This window comes from Ictalurus punctatus, unplaced genomic scaffold (assembly GCF_001660625.3).
Source record: "Ictalurus punctatus breed USDA103 unplaced genomic scaffold, Coco_2.0 Super-Scaffold_100046, whole genome shotgun sequence".
In the NCBI taxonomy this organism is placed as follows: Eukaryota; Metazoa; Chordata; class Actinopteri; order Siluriformes; family Ictaluridae; genus Ictalurus; species Ictalurus punctatus.
This window is the reverse complement of record NW_026521087.1, coordinates 5,354,722-5,372,807: the sequence shown is the minus strand read 5'-3', so window position 1 is coordinate 5,372,807 and position 18,086 is coordinate 5,354,722. Positions and strand designations below refer to the sequence as shown.

The following is an 18,086-nucleotide window of genomic DNA, read 5'->3' as shown; positions in this document are numbered from 1 at the left end:
AAGCGCGTTACCGCCGTCTTCATCAACCCAACGGTTCTTTTAAGAGCCACCCACTTTTCATACAAAGAGCAATCAATTTTCTTTCGCTTTCTCTCTTGCTGTGTGTGTGTGAGTGAGAGAGAGGGGGGGCACTTCTGAAGTGCTGCTCTCCCACGAATGTTCAGGCTTTTGGGTAATTCTAGCAGTCTGATAAATGCAGAGATGAGTACAACTCAACAGGGTTGTAAGCACGGTTTCTCGGGCTTGTATAATCTGAGCAATGCAAAATGGGGCTTTAGCAGCACAAAGTTATTCATATTAAGACTAGCAACAGGAAGTAACTGAAAATAGTATTCTAGTAACACGTAGAAGTTCTTTTGTGCTGCACGTAAAAGTTCTAAATACTGTTGTAGTAACATGTAGTCATTCAAAACAGTGTTCCAGCAGCACAAAGTCATTCAAAAGAATGCTGTAGCAGCATGGAATACAGCACACACACACACAAGGCTATAGCGGAGTTGGGATAAAGGGCATTAGGGTGACTGTGCTCGTTAGGGTCAGGGAGGAATCCGACCGAGCTAAAGAGGAGGAGGCCGGATGGGCTGGCTGGTGCTAACTAGGCGTGCCTGTTTGGCCCGGGACTACAAGAGCGGAGCGCCGCGTACGAGTGGCGAAGCCCTGACACTGGCAAAGACAGAAGGAGTCTTCTGACCTACACCTATAATCACATTTTCTTGTTGGACATGCTTTCTCCCCTACAACTAACAATGTCTTACTCTCGTCTTTGCTGCTCTGTTCAGCTCTTCCTACTTTCCTACTGACTGTTTCCCACCCACCTAGTCAACTTTTATTCAACATTTGTTCTTTTCATCTAGACTTTAAATTTATTTACTCTTCACCATCTATTCATATGCTTTCAGTTTGAATGAAAGTGATACTTATATGTTTCTACTAAAACCGTCTTCTAACTCGTTTTACACATTAAATAATATTTAATACAGTGGACATTATATATATATATATATATATATATATATATATATATATATATATATATATATATATATATATATATATATATATATATAAGAGAGAGAGAGAGAGAGAGAGAGAGAGAGAGAGAGAGAGAGAGAGAGAGAGAGAGAATATCCACAAATAGGGAATAAGATTTCAAAGATGAGGTCATGTCTACAATCATTAAATTACAAAAACAATTATCATGGACGGGACAAAAGGGATGATGGATGAAATGTATGTATGATGTAATAGCTCTTGCCCTAAAATCCGCTTCTAGAAAATTGCCGTTCCCGAGTTTGGACACACGGGGGCAGTCAAGCTCCATCCAGCACAACGCCGCCCGAAACAGAAGGTAAGTTTGAGCTATTTTAATGACACAGCTCATTCCTGTGCATTGTATTGTTCGGACATAACCACAATTAACGGCTCATCTATAAAAACAAACATTACGTAATACTCATAGGACTATATTTATCATGAAAATGCAAAATAAATAACCAACCTTTCTATAATGTTGATAAAAAAAGAAAGCCGTGCACTTCATTTACACACACATATATATATACAAACATTATTACCGTTCCTTCTCTCTCTCTGTACCACGTTCTAATACTTAAACTGCCCAAGAAAGAAAATTTGCTGTTTTGTGAGACGAGGAAGTGGCTCTTAAAAGAGCCTTTGTGTTTATTAGACGGAGTTGTGGTTTAAGCGCGTTCTCCGCGAATACGGCGGGCCAGCTGAATATCCTTGGGCATGATGGTCACTCTCTTGGCGTGGATAGCGCACAGATTGGTGTCCTCGAACAGACCGACCAGGTATGCCTCGCTCGCCTCCTGCAAGGCCATGACGGCCGAGCTCTGGAAACGCAAGTCGGTCTTGAAGTCCTGAGCGATTTCTCGCACCAGGCGCTGGAAGGGCAGCTTGCGGATGAGCAGCTCAGTAGACTTCTGATAACGACGGATCTCCCTCAGAGCCACGGTGCCGGGCCTGTAACGGTGAGGCTTCTTCACGCCGCCGGTAGCCGGCGCACTCTTGCGAGCAGCCTTAGTAGCGAGCTGCTTCCTTGGCGCCTTGCCACCAGTGGACTTACGGGCGGTCTGCTTGGTTCTTGCCATAGTGTCGAGCTCTGCACTTCACGGATAGAAAAACAGAATAAACGGTGCGCTCGAACGCGGCCTTTTTAAGCCATAACGCCACCCTGCGCTGATTGGGCGTCTCGAACGCGCTCGTCTGCTATTCGATAGAACGTTTTACGTCACCTGTTGACTATTGGACCGTCTTCTCTGCCTCCGTTCGAAACACAAGACGCCCGCCACAATTCTATTGGCGCGCTCTCTGCTTTGTTCATTAGGAACACACACAACGCCGTCACAAACCATTTTCACTCCTCAGACTTCATTTAACCAGCACGCTAACTGCTATTATAGTTCTTATAGTCATTACTTAAATATGGTATCAAATCATGACTAGAAAATTATCGAGTCCTTTTTATTTACAAATATGCTGTCTTAGAAGTGCACTTTCACCCCTTAGATTTCATTTAAGCAACAGGCTAACTACCACTATTATTAATAATAAACGTGCTGACTTCAGTAGAAAAACGGGTGTAAAAACTGCACTTTTGAAGCAGAGATGGTGGCTCTTAAAAGAGCCTTTGGGTACTGACAAAGCAGCGGTGGACGAGTTTACTTGGTCTTAACGGCCTTCTCGGTCTTTTTAGGCAGAAGCACAGCCTGAATGTTCGGTAGCACACCACCCTGAGCGATGGTCACTCCGCCGAGCAGTTTGTTCAGCTCCTCGTCGTTACGCACGGCGAGCTGCAAGTGGCGGGGAATGATACGGGTCTTCTTATTATCACGGGCGGCGTTACCTGCCAACTCCAGGATCTCAGCGGTCAGATACTCCAACACTGCGGCCAGGTAGACCGGAGCGCCGGCACCGACGCGCTCGGCATAGTTGCCTTTACGCAGAAGCCTGTGCACACGTCCCACGGGGAACTGAAGTCCAGCCCTGGATGAACGAGTCTTGGCCTTAGCTCTGGCCTTTCCGCCGGTTTTTCCTCTGCCACTCATTTTGATGCTCAAATCTGTTCTATCAACAACTCCGAAATGAACGTTACACCCCGAGCTCTCCGTGATATAGACAAAACGGCCACTCTCTTATTCGCTAAGAAGGCACTGGCGCATTAGCCAATCATAAACAGGCCGTCGAATTCCAGCGTCAACCCTCCCACCCCTGTTTGTGCGTGTGTGAGTGTGTGTGCGTGTGTGTGTGTGTGTGAGAGAGCGAGAGCGCGAATGAAAACAGACAGAAGGGAATATTCATACAAAAGCACGAAGTAACAACTATATACTGAATTTATTTATTCTTATCATTAACATTGATTTATTATGTATCAATATGTTATCCTACATATTCTGTGATCGTTTTGGAGATCAGGAATGACGTTTAGGAATCACGATCAGGATTCTATCCTACTGTACTAAAATCAGTATCAGCGTGTGGTTATGTGTACATATGTAGCAGATATGTGTATCCATACTATTGAATGTTTCTAACGTGTATTGCTTTGATTCCATAAAGCTTGACTGAAAATGAATTGTCGCTCTTTAAAGGAAAATATGGGTGGCTCTTAAAAGAGCCGTTTAAGGAACAAAAGTATGAAAGAAACAAACGTCTTTACTTCTTTTTAGGTGCTGCCTTCTTCGCCTTTCCCGCTTTAGGCTTTGTGGTCTTGGGCTTGACAACTTTCGCTTTCTTGGGGCTCTTGGCTGCCTTTTTAGGGGTCGCGGGCTTTTTCGCCTTCTTCGGGCTCTTGGTGGCTTTCTTTGCGGCGGCTGTGGGCTTCTTCGCCTTCTTAGGCGACTTCTTGGCCGCGGCGGCGGGTTTCTTTGCCGCTACCTTCTTGGGCTTCTTAGTAGCGGCGGGCTTTTTGGCGGCGGGCTTTTTCGCTTTGGGCGCGGCTTTCTTCACGGGCTTCTTGGCTTCGGTCTGCTTCTTGTTCAGCTTGAAAGAGCCAGACGCGCCGGTCCCTTTGGTCTGCACCAGAGTGCCTTTAGTCACGAGACCCTTAACGGCGATCTTGACGCGGGAGTTGTTCTTCTCCACATCGTATCCGCCGGCAGCCAGCGCTTTCTTCAGAGCAGCGAGAGACACGCCGCTCCTCTCCTTAGACGAGGAAACGGCTTTGACGATCAGCTCGCCGACGCTAGGGCCGGCTTTTTTTGCTCTCGAAGCTGCTTTCTTCTTGGGCGCTTTGGCCGGCGCGGCGGCGGGAGCGGGTGCGACTTCTGCCATCTCTCTTGGAACTACGTAGAATACACGAGTTGTACACTGTACGTTAGTGTGTAACACAGGATGATCCTCCCTCCCCGCGGCCGGGGGCTGGTCTTAAAAACAGATATGAGAGCGTTGTAGACTCAACTCGGGCGCCACTGAATGAATGCACGGACGCGGCGCGCGCTCAGATGTGTTTTCTCATGGCATTTCTCGGTGAAAATCCCACTAGCAAGACGAGATTCAAAACGTTGAAGCACACGCTGAGCGAGGATGTGCTTTCTCGTTTCCCCCGTGGCCCGGCCTGGCCGGCTAGAGAGCAACAGTCTCGTGCAGCGGACATGAAAAGGCGCGGCGCGCGTTGTACTCAAGCCGGCGGGCTGCGCATTTCGTGCGATGTGGTGTGTAAAAACGGGCGAAAAGCAGGCACGGCCGTCGTATGCGTTCTGGGCCGAGTTAAAGAGGAGCCTTGGGAACGAGCCTGATGTCTTTGCAGCTGTCGAGTGGTGTGTGTAGTATCGGAAGCAGAGCGCGTTGGGGGCCGTGTAAAGCACAGCGCGCCTGACTATAGGCTCCGCTATAGCCTTGTGTGTGTGTGTGTGTTGTATTCCATGCTGCTAGAACATTCTTTTGAATGACTTTGCGCTAATGTCACCACGCTAATGTCACATTAGTTCGAATGATTAGGTGCTACTACAACAGTATTTAGAATTATTATGCGCTTCTTGAACCTTAGTTCGAATGACTACGTGCTACTGTGACATTAGTTCAAATGACTACGTGCTACTACAACAGTTAGAACAGAGATGGTGACTTTTGATTTGGCCCGCCATGCCATATGGGGGGGGGGGATTTGATTGATGCTGATCTTCATTTCTAATTTAATTTTTTTATTAATTTTAATTTTGAGCTACAAAAAATGTAAATTGAAATTAAATGTAGAGAATAAGAATTAGAATTTTATTTAATGTACATGCGTACTTCAAGGCCAGCATGCATTGCGACAGTCAACAAACAGGTAATAATGGAGAGATCCAGGCACTGGCACACAGACAAGAGGAAATTTTAAAAGATTTGGGAAGTTGACTTTTTATTTACTGAAATCAATTCAAAGGCAGTGTGTCTAGTTTGCAAGCAGTCAGTTGCTGTTTTGAAAGAGTACAAAATCCGTCATTATGAAACAAAATGTTCTTCAGCTTTCTCAAAGGACAGCGGCGAGGCATGAAAACAGAAGGCTAGCGAGCTGCTTGCTAAACTTCGATCTGAGCAGAGCGCGCTGCTATGTCCTTCATCAGCTCAAGAAAGTGCCACACGGGCCAGCTATCAGATTTCTTGTATTTTACATCAAGAACAGCTATGTGCCCAATCCATCGGGTTTGTGGACGTGATGCCGTCAAAATTGTGAATGATATACGCTCCAAGGCGCTCTCTCACCTGCAGTTCAAGGTAATGTTGGATGAGATGGATGCACAATATGGTGATGTGTTGTACCACCAGGAGGTTAGATGGCTGAGCAGAGGAAAAGTTCTCAGGAGATTTTTTGATCTGCGTGATGAGATCAGAGCTTTTCAGGAAAGCAAGATTGGTAGTATTCAAGAGCCCATGGATAAGAAATGGCTTTCTGACCTGGCTTTCCTGGTGGACGTCACAGAGCTGCTCAATGTTTTAAATGTTCAGTTCCAGAGAAAAGACCAGATTATCACCCAGCTTTTTTTTATCACGTCAGATTATACAAGCCCGAGAAACCGTGCTAAAAATTTTAGCTTCAGAGTAAAGAGGATAAAGCAGTTTCAAAGGAGAAGTTTACACAACAGTCCCATTCATAGAGAAACAAGCTATTCTTCGACTGGAGCAAACTTTGCATGGTCGCTATCATTCATTAACACGGCTAGCATGCTAGAAATCACTTGCTCACTTTCATTCAAACTGGAAGCATATGAATAGATGGTGAAGAGTAAATAAATTTAAAGTCTAGATGAAAAGAACAAATGTTGAATAAAAGTTGACTAGGTGGGTGGGAAACAGTCAGTAGGAAAGTAGGAAGAGCTGAACAGAGCAGCAAAGACAAGAGTAAGACATTGTTAGTTGTAGGGGAGAAAGCATGTCCAACAAGAAAATGTGATTATAGGTGTAGGTCAGAAGACTCGTTCTGTCTTTGCCAGTGTCAGGGCTTCGCCACTCGTACGCAGCGCTCCGCTCTTGTAGTCCCAGGCCAAACAGGCACGCCTAGTTAGCACCAGCCAGCCCATCCGGCCTCCTCCTCTTTAGCTCGGTCGGATTCCTCCCTGACCCTAACGAGCACAGTCACCCTAATGCCCTTTATCCCAACTCCGCTATAGCCTTGTGTGTGTGTGTGCTGTATTCCATGCTGCTACAGCATTCTTTTGAATGACTTTGTGCTGCTGGAACACTGTTTTGAATGACTACATGTTACTACAACAGTATTTAGAACTTTTACGTGCAGCACAAAAGAACTAAGGTTCTTTTAGAACCTTAGTTTGAATTTCTACGTGTTACTAGAATACTATTTTCAGTTACTTCCTGTTGCTAGTCTTAATATGAATAACTTTGTGCTGCTAAAGCCCCATTTTGCATTGCTCAGATTATACAAGCCCGAGAAACCGTGCTTACAACCCTGTTGAGTTGTACTCATCTCTGCATTTATCAGACTGCTAGAATTACCCAAAAGCCTGAACATTCGTGGGAGAGCAGCACTTCAGAAGTGCCCCCCCTCTCTCACTCACACACACACAGCAAGAGAGAAAGCGAAAGAAAATTGATTGCTCTTTGTATGAAAAGTGGGTGGCTCTTAAAAGAACCGTTGGGTTGATGAAGACGGCGGTAACGCGCTTCACTTGGAGCTGGTGTACTTGGTGACGGCCTTTGTGCCCTCGGACACGGCGTGCTTGGCCAGCTCGCCGGGAAGCAACAGGCGCACGGCAGTCTGGATCTCTCTGGAGGTGATGGTGGAGCGCTTGTTGTAGTGAGCCAGACGAGAAGACTCACCGGCGATGCGCTCAAAAATATCATTCACGAAGGAGTTCATGATGCCCATGGCCTTGGATGAGATGCCGGTGTCAGGATGCACTTGCTTCAGGACCTTGTACACGTAGATGGCGTAGCTCTCCTTCCGGGACTTTCTGCGCTTCTTGCCTCCTTTGCCGGCCGTCTTGGTCACGGCTTTCTTTGATCCCTTCTTGGGCGCGGTCTTGGCTGGATCGGGCATAATGCTGCTTCTCGAATAAACGAACAGAAAATGACTAACGCCCGCCTCGCGCCCGCTCTATTTACAGACCCACATGCTAATGACGTCCACACAAGACACCTTTTTTTGATTGGCCAAAATTCGATACCTCCTCCTGCATGGCGCCTCATACTGCTCCTCCCTCCTCCGCTACGCTTTGTTTCCCTTCCCGCTGTTGTATTTACAGTGCAACGTGCACTATGAAAAAACAATTGGCTTGAAAAAAATTATACACACACACATATATATATATATATATATATATATATATATATATATATATAGAGAGAGAGAGAGAGAGAGAGAGAGAGAGAGAGAGAAAGAGAGAGAAACGCGGAAGTAAGTTTCTACTAAAACCGTCTTGTAACTCATTTTAAACACGTTATAATATTTAATACTGTGCATATAAATGTATAAAAAAAAATAAAGTGTGCAAAAAAACAAAAATAAATTCTCTTTTTATGTACACAGATAGTTCTTATCTATCACTTTTACTACTTGTGTAGAGCGTTTGATACCTTATGCTTGAAAAAACAGAAAAAACTTTTGACTTCCCCACTTTTCTCTCCCTTATATATGCATGCATGCGTGCGTATGAGAAAGAGAAATATAGAAGTTTCTACTAAAATCATCTTCTAAATTGTTTTAATCAAACAAATTACAATATTTAATATATATGTATCTAATATTGTATACTGTACGATATTATATATAATACAATATTTAATATATACGGAGTTTATATATATATATATATAAAAAAGAGAGAGAGAGAATTATTACAAAAAAATACAAATAGATCTACCACTTATGCTACTGCTGTACAGCGTTTGATGCCTTATGCTTCACGAAAGAAAAAGCCTTACCCCCCCCACGGAAGAACTCTTTTTCTAGACATGTGGGTGGCTCTTAAAAGAGCCGTTGTGTTCGCGTCGTTCGGTGTTAGAGCGTTTAACCGCCGAAGCCGTACAGGGTGCGTCCCTGGCGTTTCAGGGCGTACACCACATCCATGGCGGTCACGGTCTTTCTCTTGGCATGCTCGGTGTAGGTGACGGCGTCGCGGATCACGTTCTCCAGGAACACTTTCAGCACACCGCGAGTCTCTTCATAGATCAGACCAGAAATACGCTTTACACCACCACGCCGAGCCAGACGGCGAATAGCCGGCTTGGTGATTCCCTGGATGTTATCGCGAAGCACCTTGCGGTGGCGCTTAGCGCCTCCTTTACCGAGTCCCTTACCACCCTTGCTTTTTTTTTTTTTTTTTTTAATGAGTTTTATTGAAATTATACAAAATTCACAATCTTACACAAGTCATATTCAGAAAGAAAGGGAGAGAAAAAACTTACATAGTCAAAGTACAATTACACGCAAATATTGTCCCACACTGAAGAGTCTTTAAACCAAGATGTGCTGCTTTTAAGTCTTCTTAGCTCTTTTTGAATGTCCTTGAATACATCACTGGATATAAACGTTTGATTTATAGTCATTCTGGACCTTGTTTTCCAGAGTTTAGATTTAGTCAAACATATTATGAACCAAATGAAGTCATGCTGAGTCTTGCTACAATTTTCTTTAAAAATGCCATAGAAAATTGAGTTAATATTTATTTCTATATTGAGACCAATGATTTTTAATTCAGCCCATGTTTCTTTAGCGCGATAACACTCTAACAGGAAATGTTCGAGTGTTTCCTCTTCATTACAATTAGGCATCGGGCATTTACTGGTTTTTACAAAACAGCTCCATTTTACAACCGCTCTTACTGGGAGCCTTCTTACAGCGACTAACCAAGTTGTATCTCTCAGGTGTTCAGATAGGATTTTATTCTGTAAATTTTGGAGACATTCTTTGTTTTGGTCTTCCTCCAAATTTCTGAAAGCCACAGGGTTACAATAAACTCGATCAACAATTAAAAGATATATTTCTTTGCTCGAGTCTTTCACCCAATCGATGTTTAGATCTTTAAATTTGTCAGTGAAGTCGGAAAACATCAGTTTATAATACGGAATACCTTTCCTCGATGGACCTTTTTTAGATTTCCAGTTAGAGATGTTCCCTATCCATTCGGTTTGCCTGGCAATACCACTCGCGATGATTTTGCACACTGCTATTTTAGTTTTTAAGGATATATCGACAGCCCCAAGGCCTCCCAGTTCCCTTCTCTTAAAAAGGAGCTCACGTTTTGTAACCTCACGAGTCGTATCCCATATGAAATTACAGCATATTTTATGAAGTCTTTTTACCCAAACTTCTGTCGGAGGTAAGATGCATGATAAAAACAGTATTTTTGATAATAGAAAAGTTTTAATAATATTTATTCTAGTTTTATAACTTAGATTACATGATTTCCATTTATCAATTTCATCTTGTATTATTTCTTCTTTTTTTGACCAGTTATGGTCAACACAGCCATTATTATCTATATATATATACCTAAAACCTTTAATTGCTGAACTTCTGGGACATCTATGGGAAATTTGTTTTTTTCATTTCCAATCCAGACACATTCCGTTTTAGCTTTATTTAAGGAGGCTCCAGAGACTTGCTCATACTCGCTAAAATATTCAAAGATGATGTCTAGTTCTTGTTTAGATTTCACAAATACAGTTATGTCATCAGCATAAGCAGAGATCACGACTCTGTTCTTTCCTATTTGAAGACCCTTAAGTCTATGATCATCTTGGATTTTTTGTACAAGTGGGTTTATAGATAAAATATATAGGGCTGCACTCAGAGGGCACCCTTGCTTTACACCCCGCATAACTTCAAATGGTTCAGTCAAAGAACCGTTAACATTTACTTCAACCGTCGATTTAACATAAAGGCATTTAATCATGTTTATGAAATTTTCAGGGAATTGATACAGTTTTAAAATCTCCCACAAATAGTCTCTTGAGATATAGTCAAATGCTTTTCTTTGGTCCAAAGTCACAATGTAAAAACTGTCACCATTTTTATCAAAAACTAGTTCTCTTAATGTGTTCAAGTTGTCCCACATAAATCTTCCCTTTATTGCACATGTTTGTTGTTTAGCTATTATTACATCCAAATAGTCACTCATCCTGTTCATAATGGTCTTTGCAAAAATCTTATAATCGACATTCATTAGGGTGAGATGTCTCCAGTTGTTGATATCACTCATTTCACCCTTTTTATACAACAAGGATAAAACGCCTTCATAGAACGAGTCATGCATGTAACCTCTAGCGATCCCATCATTGAAGGCTTGCGTTAATAATTTAGCCAAATCTATGGCGCATGCATGATAAAAATCAGACGGGAGACCATCTTTCCCTGGAGACTTTTTTAGATTTAATTGTTTAATGGCATCAACAACCTCAGCCTCTTTTATTTCCTCACCTAAGCTCTTGGAAGGCGGGTCAACACTATTTTTTACATTCAAAAAGGTTTTTAGGAGTTTATTATCTATTTCAATTGAGTTGTACATGTTTGAACAAAGGATCCGAACAGCATCTCTGACGTCTTTAGGATTTTTTACTATAGTTCCATTATCTGTTTTAATGGCTTCGATATATTGGGCTTCTTTCCTTTTATTAAATAGTGAAATTGCTTTTGTTTGATTTAGAAGTTCATCGGAAATTATTCCTGCTCGGACTTGAATGTTCAGTAAAAACTCATTATTTAAAGTTTCTATCTCTTTTTTCAAATCCTTTAAGTTGTTTTCCTCACTTTCATCTCTTGTATTTTTCAGTTTTAGGTTTATATATTGTGTCATAATTGTATTGTACTTCTCATTTTTTTCTTTATTAAAACATAGACATTTGTATTTAAGAAATTTTTTAATCTGGATCTTAAAAACTTCCCACAAATCACAATAATTGGTCGTGAGGATATCTAAAGTTTTAATCCTATTAATTTCTTCCTTTAATTCTATAATCAATAAAGGACTTTTCAAGATTTGTGTGTTTAATTTCCAATAGTTTCTTCTTTCTTCATTTTTAAGTCTCATGCCACATATAACTGTCAAGTGGTCCGACTCAACCAAGAGTTTTGTTGTATAAAATTTTGCCTCAAAATTATTATTAATATATATCCTGTCAATCCTAGTTTTACATGTTTTATCAAACCTTGTAAAGTCCACTTTCTCGGGATATAATGTCCTAAATATGTCGGTGAAATGCTGTTCATTCATTATAGATTTAAGGACACCACCTTCTCTCCTAATTTTACATATTTTGGAAGAAATTTTATCATTATCATCTGTGATTGTATTAAAATCACCGCATACAATGGTATAGAAACCGACACACAGGAGCATTTTAAGCTTTTTAAAAAGCCGGATTTTACCAACAGTATCCTGTGCTGTGTATACATTTATTACTCTAATTTTTTTTTGTGCAATAAAACACATCTATAAACATTAATCGACCAGGAATTATTTCACGGCTCTTAATTATTTTAAATTTATTGTTATAAAATAAGGTCGCAATACCATCAGCTTTACTTTCACCTATTGAAAAGATTGAAGGACCTTTGATCCATAGACTTTGAGCATCCTGTACGTCTGCAAAACTGCTTAATCTGGTCTCTTGTATACATAAAATATCAACATGTTCTCCACTCAATATATTTAACTTTTTAACTTGATTCATTTTTGCCTGAATCCCTCTAACATTACATGTGGCAACAGTTAAATTTGAAAAAACCATAAAAATTAAGAGAAGGATCTTCTCCGATAGATATTATTGCATGTCCATTAGTCCACATTTTCTCAACATTATCCACATCATTTAACCTTAATTCCTGCAGACATATATCACATTTCTTTTTAAATGATATAGGAATTGCAGTTAAAATCAAAGACATTGTGTCATAAAAAAGGGAAGAAAAGTAGGCGATATACATCATTCCTTAACCTTTTTTGCATTGTCAACATTTCCAGGAGAATTCCTCTTTCGCCTTTGGCGTTTATATGGATAGTCTAAAGTGTTTTTACCTTTCGCCAGCGTGGGAGTGTCCGCAGTGTCACCTGTGTTGTCGGCGATTGTCTGAGTTGTTCCACTTTCACCAGCTGGATGCGATGATTCCTCTCGGCCCTGTAGGCTTCCTGCAGGTGTAGAAATGATCTGGGTCGCTCCGGTCTCTCCCTCTGAGCACGTAGGCTCCTCTGGGGCTTGTAGACCTCCTTCCGGGGTTGAGCCGATCCGAGTCTCGCCGACTTCTACAGCTGATAGCGCAGGAAACTCCAATGCTTGCCGTCTCTCCACAGACGAAAGACTGGGCGGAGATGCTCCGCTGCTTCCAGCAGGTACTTCCGGTGTCTTCCGTCTCCCTTCCGGGATCAGAGATTCGGCGCTGCTCTCAGAGTCCTCGCTGTCTTCGCTGTCGCTGGTATCGGTGCTGCTTGAGTCACTCCCGGATGTCGAGTCGTCCTCACTTGTGTGTAGTTTATTTTCTTCCCAGTTGTTATCCTCTTTATCGTTTGTTTTGGTTTCTGTGTTATGTGCGTTTTGTGTTGCATTCTGGTCAATGTCTTTTTGATTTTTCGGCAGTCTTAGTTTATAGCTGTAAGAATTTGGGCATTGAAAATATATATGCCCAGTTTCATTACATAAATTACATACTTGTGTATTTCTACAACTCTTTCCTTTGTGGCCAAAGCTTCCGCATTTCCAGCACTTTGTTTTCTCACAGTCCTTTGCCTGATGGTCGGAATCGTTACATATAAAACATCGCTTTGTTTGGCCGGGGTATGTAATCGTTCCATTGTATGGTCCCATGGAAATGGAATTTGGTATCTGGAATATACTTCCGTCGGGGTTTTTCTTGAGTTTTATTTTATATCTCCTGACTCCATACCATATCCCGAACTGGTCCAGCGGCTTGTCAACAGGGTTCAGTATCTCACCAAACCTTAAGAGATATTGTTCTACATCCGAGTCAGCGATTCTCCCAGTCCAAAACTTGACTACAATGCTCTTTACGTCTTGGGGAGCTGATGTAGTCATACAGATATTAAAGGTGTGAATTTATCCCAACTGAGCAAGCCACTGAGTGGCGACGGTGGCAAGGAAAAACTCCCTAAGATGTTTTAAGAGGAAGAAACCTTGAGAGGAACCCGACTCAGAAGGGAACCCATCCTCATCTGGGTAACAACAGTTAGTGTGAAAAAGTTCATTATGGATTCATATGAAGTCTGTATGGCCTTAGGAGCAGCCGTAATCACACAAGTTGAAATTCATGTTAGATGCTCTGTTGTCGTCGATAGCAAAGTAAGCAGGATAATTGTTAATGTAAAGAAGATTGTACTGCTATTCCTCCTAAGGCCACATCGACTGGAGGGGAGAAGAGAACATATTTATTCATTCATTTATCTTACACAAAATTTTATTTTCATTAATAGTTTGTTTACGTACACACAGACACAGACACACGCGCACACACACACACACACACACACACACACACACACACACACACACACACACACACACACACACACACACACACACAGTCGGGGCCAAAAGTCTGAGAGCACTAGTGGAAAATGTTTCTATTTTGCATTTTTTTATTATTTAATTTTAACATTTTCATTCGAAATTGTATTATTGACTGCAACTTCAGTTAAAAATAAATAAATAAATAAATAAATAAATAAATAAAAATAAAAAAAGGAGAATCTTTAAAATATTTACAAGAGATTCAGAGTTTCTTAATGTTTACAATTGCAGAATTAAAAAAATATATAAATATCCAATATATTAAACATTTACTTTCTTTGTTTTAAATATTAATAAATTCTAAAACCTATTTATTTCAAAATGTAAGAGAAAAAAAAATCCAGATTTTCAATGTGGTCTCAGACATTTTTGTGTGTGTGTGTGTGTGTGTGTGTGTGTGTGTGTGTGTGTGTGTGTGTGTGTGTTTCTGTGTTCTACTATACTGTATTCTTACCTTGCTGATTGGTCCGAATCGACTGCAATGAGAAAATGCATATCCATGCGCAAAAATATATACATTATAGGAACATTTGATAGGTTGTGTTTTTAATCTATAAAACGTATTGTCTTTTTAAATGATGACAATTTACAAGTGATATTAAATCAATCATAGTGTACTGTAAAATGAGATTTTTTTAAAATACGTGAAATCTGTTTGATACTTGAAATCAGAATTTCTTATCTTCTTCGACATAGATCAGAAAGTCATTTCTTTGACCCTTTAAACTCTGAGCTGTCCACTTGGTGTATCACTAAATGGTTATTTAGTTTATTTAAAAGGCAAATGCACTTTGTGTTCTTCAAATGCAAATAAGTTTGACTCAAACGACAGTCTACAGCAAAGTTTAAAAAAACGTGAAGCAAAAAGCTTCCATTTACATTTTATACATACATAAATATATACATATATAATATAGGTATAGGTTTTATCCAGCGAGATAATTGATTTATGAATCAATCAATGTCTGATTCATAAAAACTGTTGTACAAATGTGTGACGCAAAAGCAAAAATGTCAGGCTAAAACTGATGTGACGGATCATCCAGCATTCCCTTTAGTCATCTGATGATGCATTTATTATAGATTCTCCTTCAAACATTGTTTAATTGACTTTCAGAGTTAAGAGGTTTTCATTTTTGGCAATGAGACACAGAATCATTAATGTGACAAAACATTAATAACTTCTCCATTTGAACTGTTAAAATGTGCAGATTCATTGTATTTCAATATGAAACTGTTCTCAAAAAACATTAGACACCAGGATAATATTCATTAATAATAGCACCTAATATTCATTAGTATTGAATTTATTAAAACACTGTGCTATTCTATCACACACCTTTGAATCATGTTAATTTAAATACTATAGTTATAGTACCTGTCAGTGCCAACATACCCACAAGATTTCATAATGTTATGGGTTTACATTAATACTACATGAATTGATCATGCTCACTTTATATAATTCAATCTTGTAATTAGAAACTTGTGCAAATTAAGCTTAGCATAAGCAGTGAAATCATGTTTTGATGTGAAATTTAATATTTCTTTGTAAACTATAAATCATATTTTTTCTCAAATCTAGTCTACAGCATGTTCCATGTTTTGTTGAAACATTGTAATTGTAAAGTGACACTGGTTATGAGTAAGGAGCTATATAAGTTACACATATTGTTATTATTATTATTATTATTATTATTATTATTAACAATAATAATAATAATAATAATAATAATAATAATAATAATAATAATAATAATAATAATGTATTTATTTATTATATATTTTAACTGTTGAAGCATATGTAATTAAATGGTGATTTCAGTGGTGGTAACACTGTATATAGTGCCTTGAATCCAATTTCAGGTGTTTTGGAGTTCTTAATGATCTGTTTTAGGAAAAATAATATATTGAATACAATTTGCATTAGGCTACGCAAAGCAGCTGGAGTGCCGATCTTATTTGCTTCTGCAGGATGTGTTTGAAAAAGAACTTAACTAATTCATGGGGCAGCTGCGCAATGCATAAAATCATGCAGATACAGGTAAGTATTTCAGTAAGCTTCAGTTAATATTCACACCAAACATCAGAATCTCAGTGATCTCAGTGATGATGGTATGAATGTTGGTGCCAGACGAGCTGGTTTGAGAATTTTAGAGGCTGATCTGGGATTTTCACAGACAGCAATCTCTTGAGTTTACACAGAATGGTGGAGAAAAACAAACACCTTGTTGATGAGAGAGGACAGAGGAGAATGGACAGTCTAGTTCGAGCTGACAGAAAGGCTATGGTAATGATAATTCTTTACAAGTGTGGGAGCAGAAAACCCTCTTGCAACATACAATACGTCTAACCAAATGAGGTGGATAAGCTACAACCATATTAGGTTCGACTCCTGTCTGTGAGCCAAGAACAGGAACCTGAGGCTAGAGTGGGCGTGGACTCACTGGAACTGGACAGTTGAAGCATGGAAAAACATTGCCTGATTTGATGAATCTTGATTTCTGTTGTGACATGTAGATTATAGGGTCAGACATTGGCATCAGCAGCATGAACCTGCATTGTGTCAACAGTCCAGACTGCTGCTGGTGGTATAACGGTGTGTAGAATGTTTTCTTTCTATTATGTGATCCTATGTGAACCTTTGCTTTCAGCATATGGTGTGAACCCCTTGGTCAGAAATAACCGAAACTAAACATTTTCCCTGTTTTTACTGTTGATCAGTCCTGCACATCGGCTTGTAAGAATTTTAGCTCGTTTCTCAGTACAGAACAGCTTCAGCTCTGGAATGCTGGTGATTTTCCTCACATGAACTGCTTGCTTGAGGTCCTTCCACAACATTTCTATTGGATTAAGGTCAGGACATTGACTTGGCAAATTGTGAAACATGAATTTTATTCTCTTTTAACCATACTTTGGTGGACCCTTATGTGCTTTTTGTGCTTAGGGCTGTTGGCCTGCTGCATGACCCACTTTCTCTTGAGATTCAGTTCACAGACAGATGTCCTGAAACTTTCCTTTAGAATTCACTGTTATAATTCAGAATTCATTGTTCCATCCATTATTGAAAGGTTCTTATAAGTAAGGTTCTTATGCTGGAATGTAGTGTTTGTTTTCTCCAAACATAACACTTCTTATTTAAACCAAAAGGTTATATTTTTTCACACAAAACATTTTCCCACGTAATCATTAGCAAATTGCAGATGGGCTGTAATGTTCTTTTTGGAGAGCAGTGGTTTTCTCCTTGTAACACTGTAATTCACTCCATTGTTGTTCAGTGTTCTCCCGATGGTGAACTCATGAACATTAACATTAGCCAATGTGAGAGAGGCCTTTGTTTGCTTAGAAGTTACCCTGGGTTCCTTTGTAACCTCAGGGACTTTTACATGTCTCACTCTTGGAGTGATTTTGGTTGGTTTCTAATAAACATACTAGGTTCTCTTTTTTGATTAAATTACAGCTAATAGTAACTAGTGACCTAGACGTATTAGGTGTAATTTATGCACTAGTCAAATATTAACCCCACCCCATCCAGTTAATAGTTATAGTTGAAATGAAGCTATCTGGCAGCCCGACATTCAGGTCTCTCCCTCAGCACTTACTGTAGAACAGCGGTGCTACAGAGGCGCAGACCACATGCCAATTCTCTCTCTCTCTCTCTCTCTCTCTCTCTCTCTCTCTCTCTCTCTCTCTCTCTCTCTCAGTGTTCCCTAGTTTATAACTTATAACCTTGGTACCCAAAGTTTCCCCCTTTTTAATGTAATTTAGTTCCTTTTAATTTTGTGCCAGATCAACAAAAAATCCTCCAGTATGTTTATCCCTGAAAAGAAAATGAAACAGAACACACGCACGCTGCTTGTATAATAGAAAACAGTTGACCTGTATTAAATGACTCAATGTTTTTAAGTCTGTTTTTACAGCTGTTACGCTTCCGCCGGTGGATGGCGCTGCGGCGTCGAAGCACAAAGACTGCTGCAGAGCGCGCGTGCACGAGACTCTGACATATGGACACGCGCGGCTCGTTTGTTTTGATTTACTTCCTGTCCAGGTATTGGCTTATGTTCGAGGGTGTGTCTTTATTTCTCGAGGTGTCTATGCTTTAGTTT

The 18,086-nt window shown here is 40.2% G+C and overlaps 3 protein-coding genes across 17 annotated transcripts in view; 1 reads left to right on the top strand and 2 right to left on the bottom strand.

Annotated features, from left to right (window-relative positions):
- The window catches only part of LOC124627540 (NACHT, LRR and PYD domains-containing protein 3), a 285,770-nt gene that overhangs the window by 45,313 nt on the left and 222,371 nt on the right, over nucleotides 1-18,086 (top strand). The gene's annotated exons all lie outside the window — the stretch shown is intronic.
- Nucleotides 1,654-2,465, bottom strand: LOC128630155 (histone H3). Its single transcript, XM_053678777.1, has one exon. It carries the CDS (start codon nucleotides 2,109-2,111, stop codon nucleotides 1,701-1,703), a length of 411 nt encoding a protein of 136 aa, XP_053534752.1. The 5' UTR covers nucleotides 2,112-2,465; the 3' UTR covers nucleotides 1,654-1,700.
- Nucleotides 3,661-4,338, bottom strand: LOC128630143 (histone H1-like). Its single transcript, XM_053678755.1, has one exon. It carries the CDS (start codon nucleotides 4,291-4,293, stop codon nucleotides 3,676-3,678), a length of 618 nt encoding a protein of 205 aa, XP_053534730.1. The 5' UTR covers nucleotides 4,294-4,338; the 3' UTR covers nucleotides 3,661-3,675.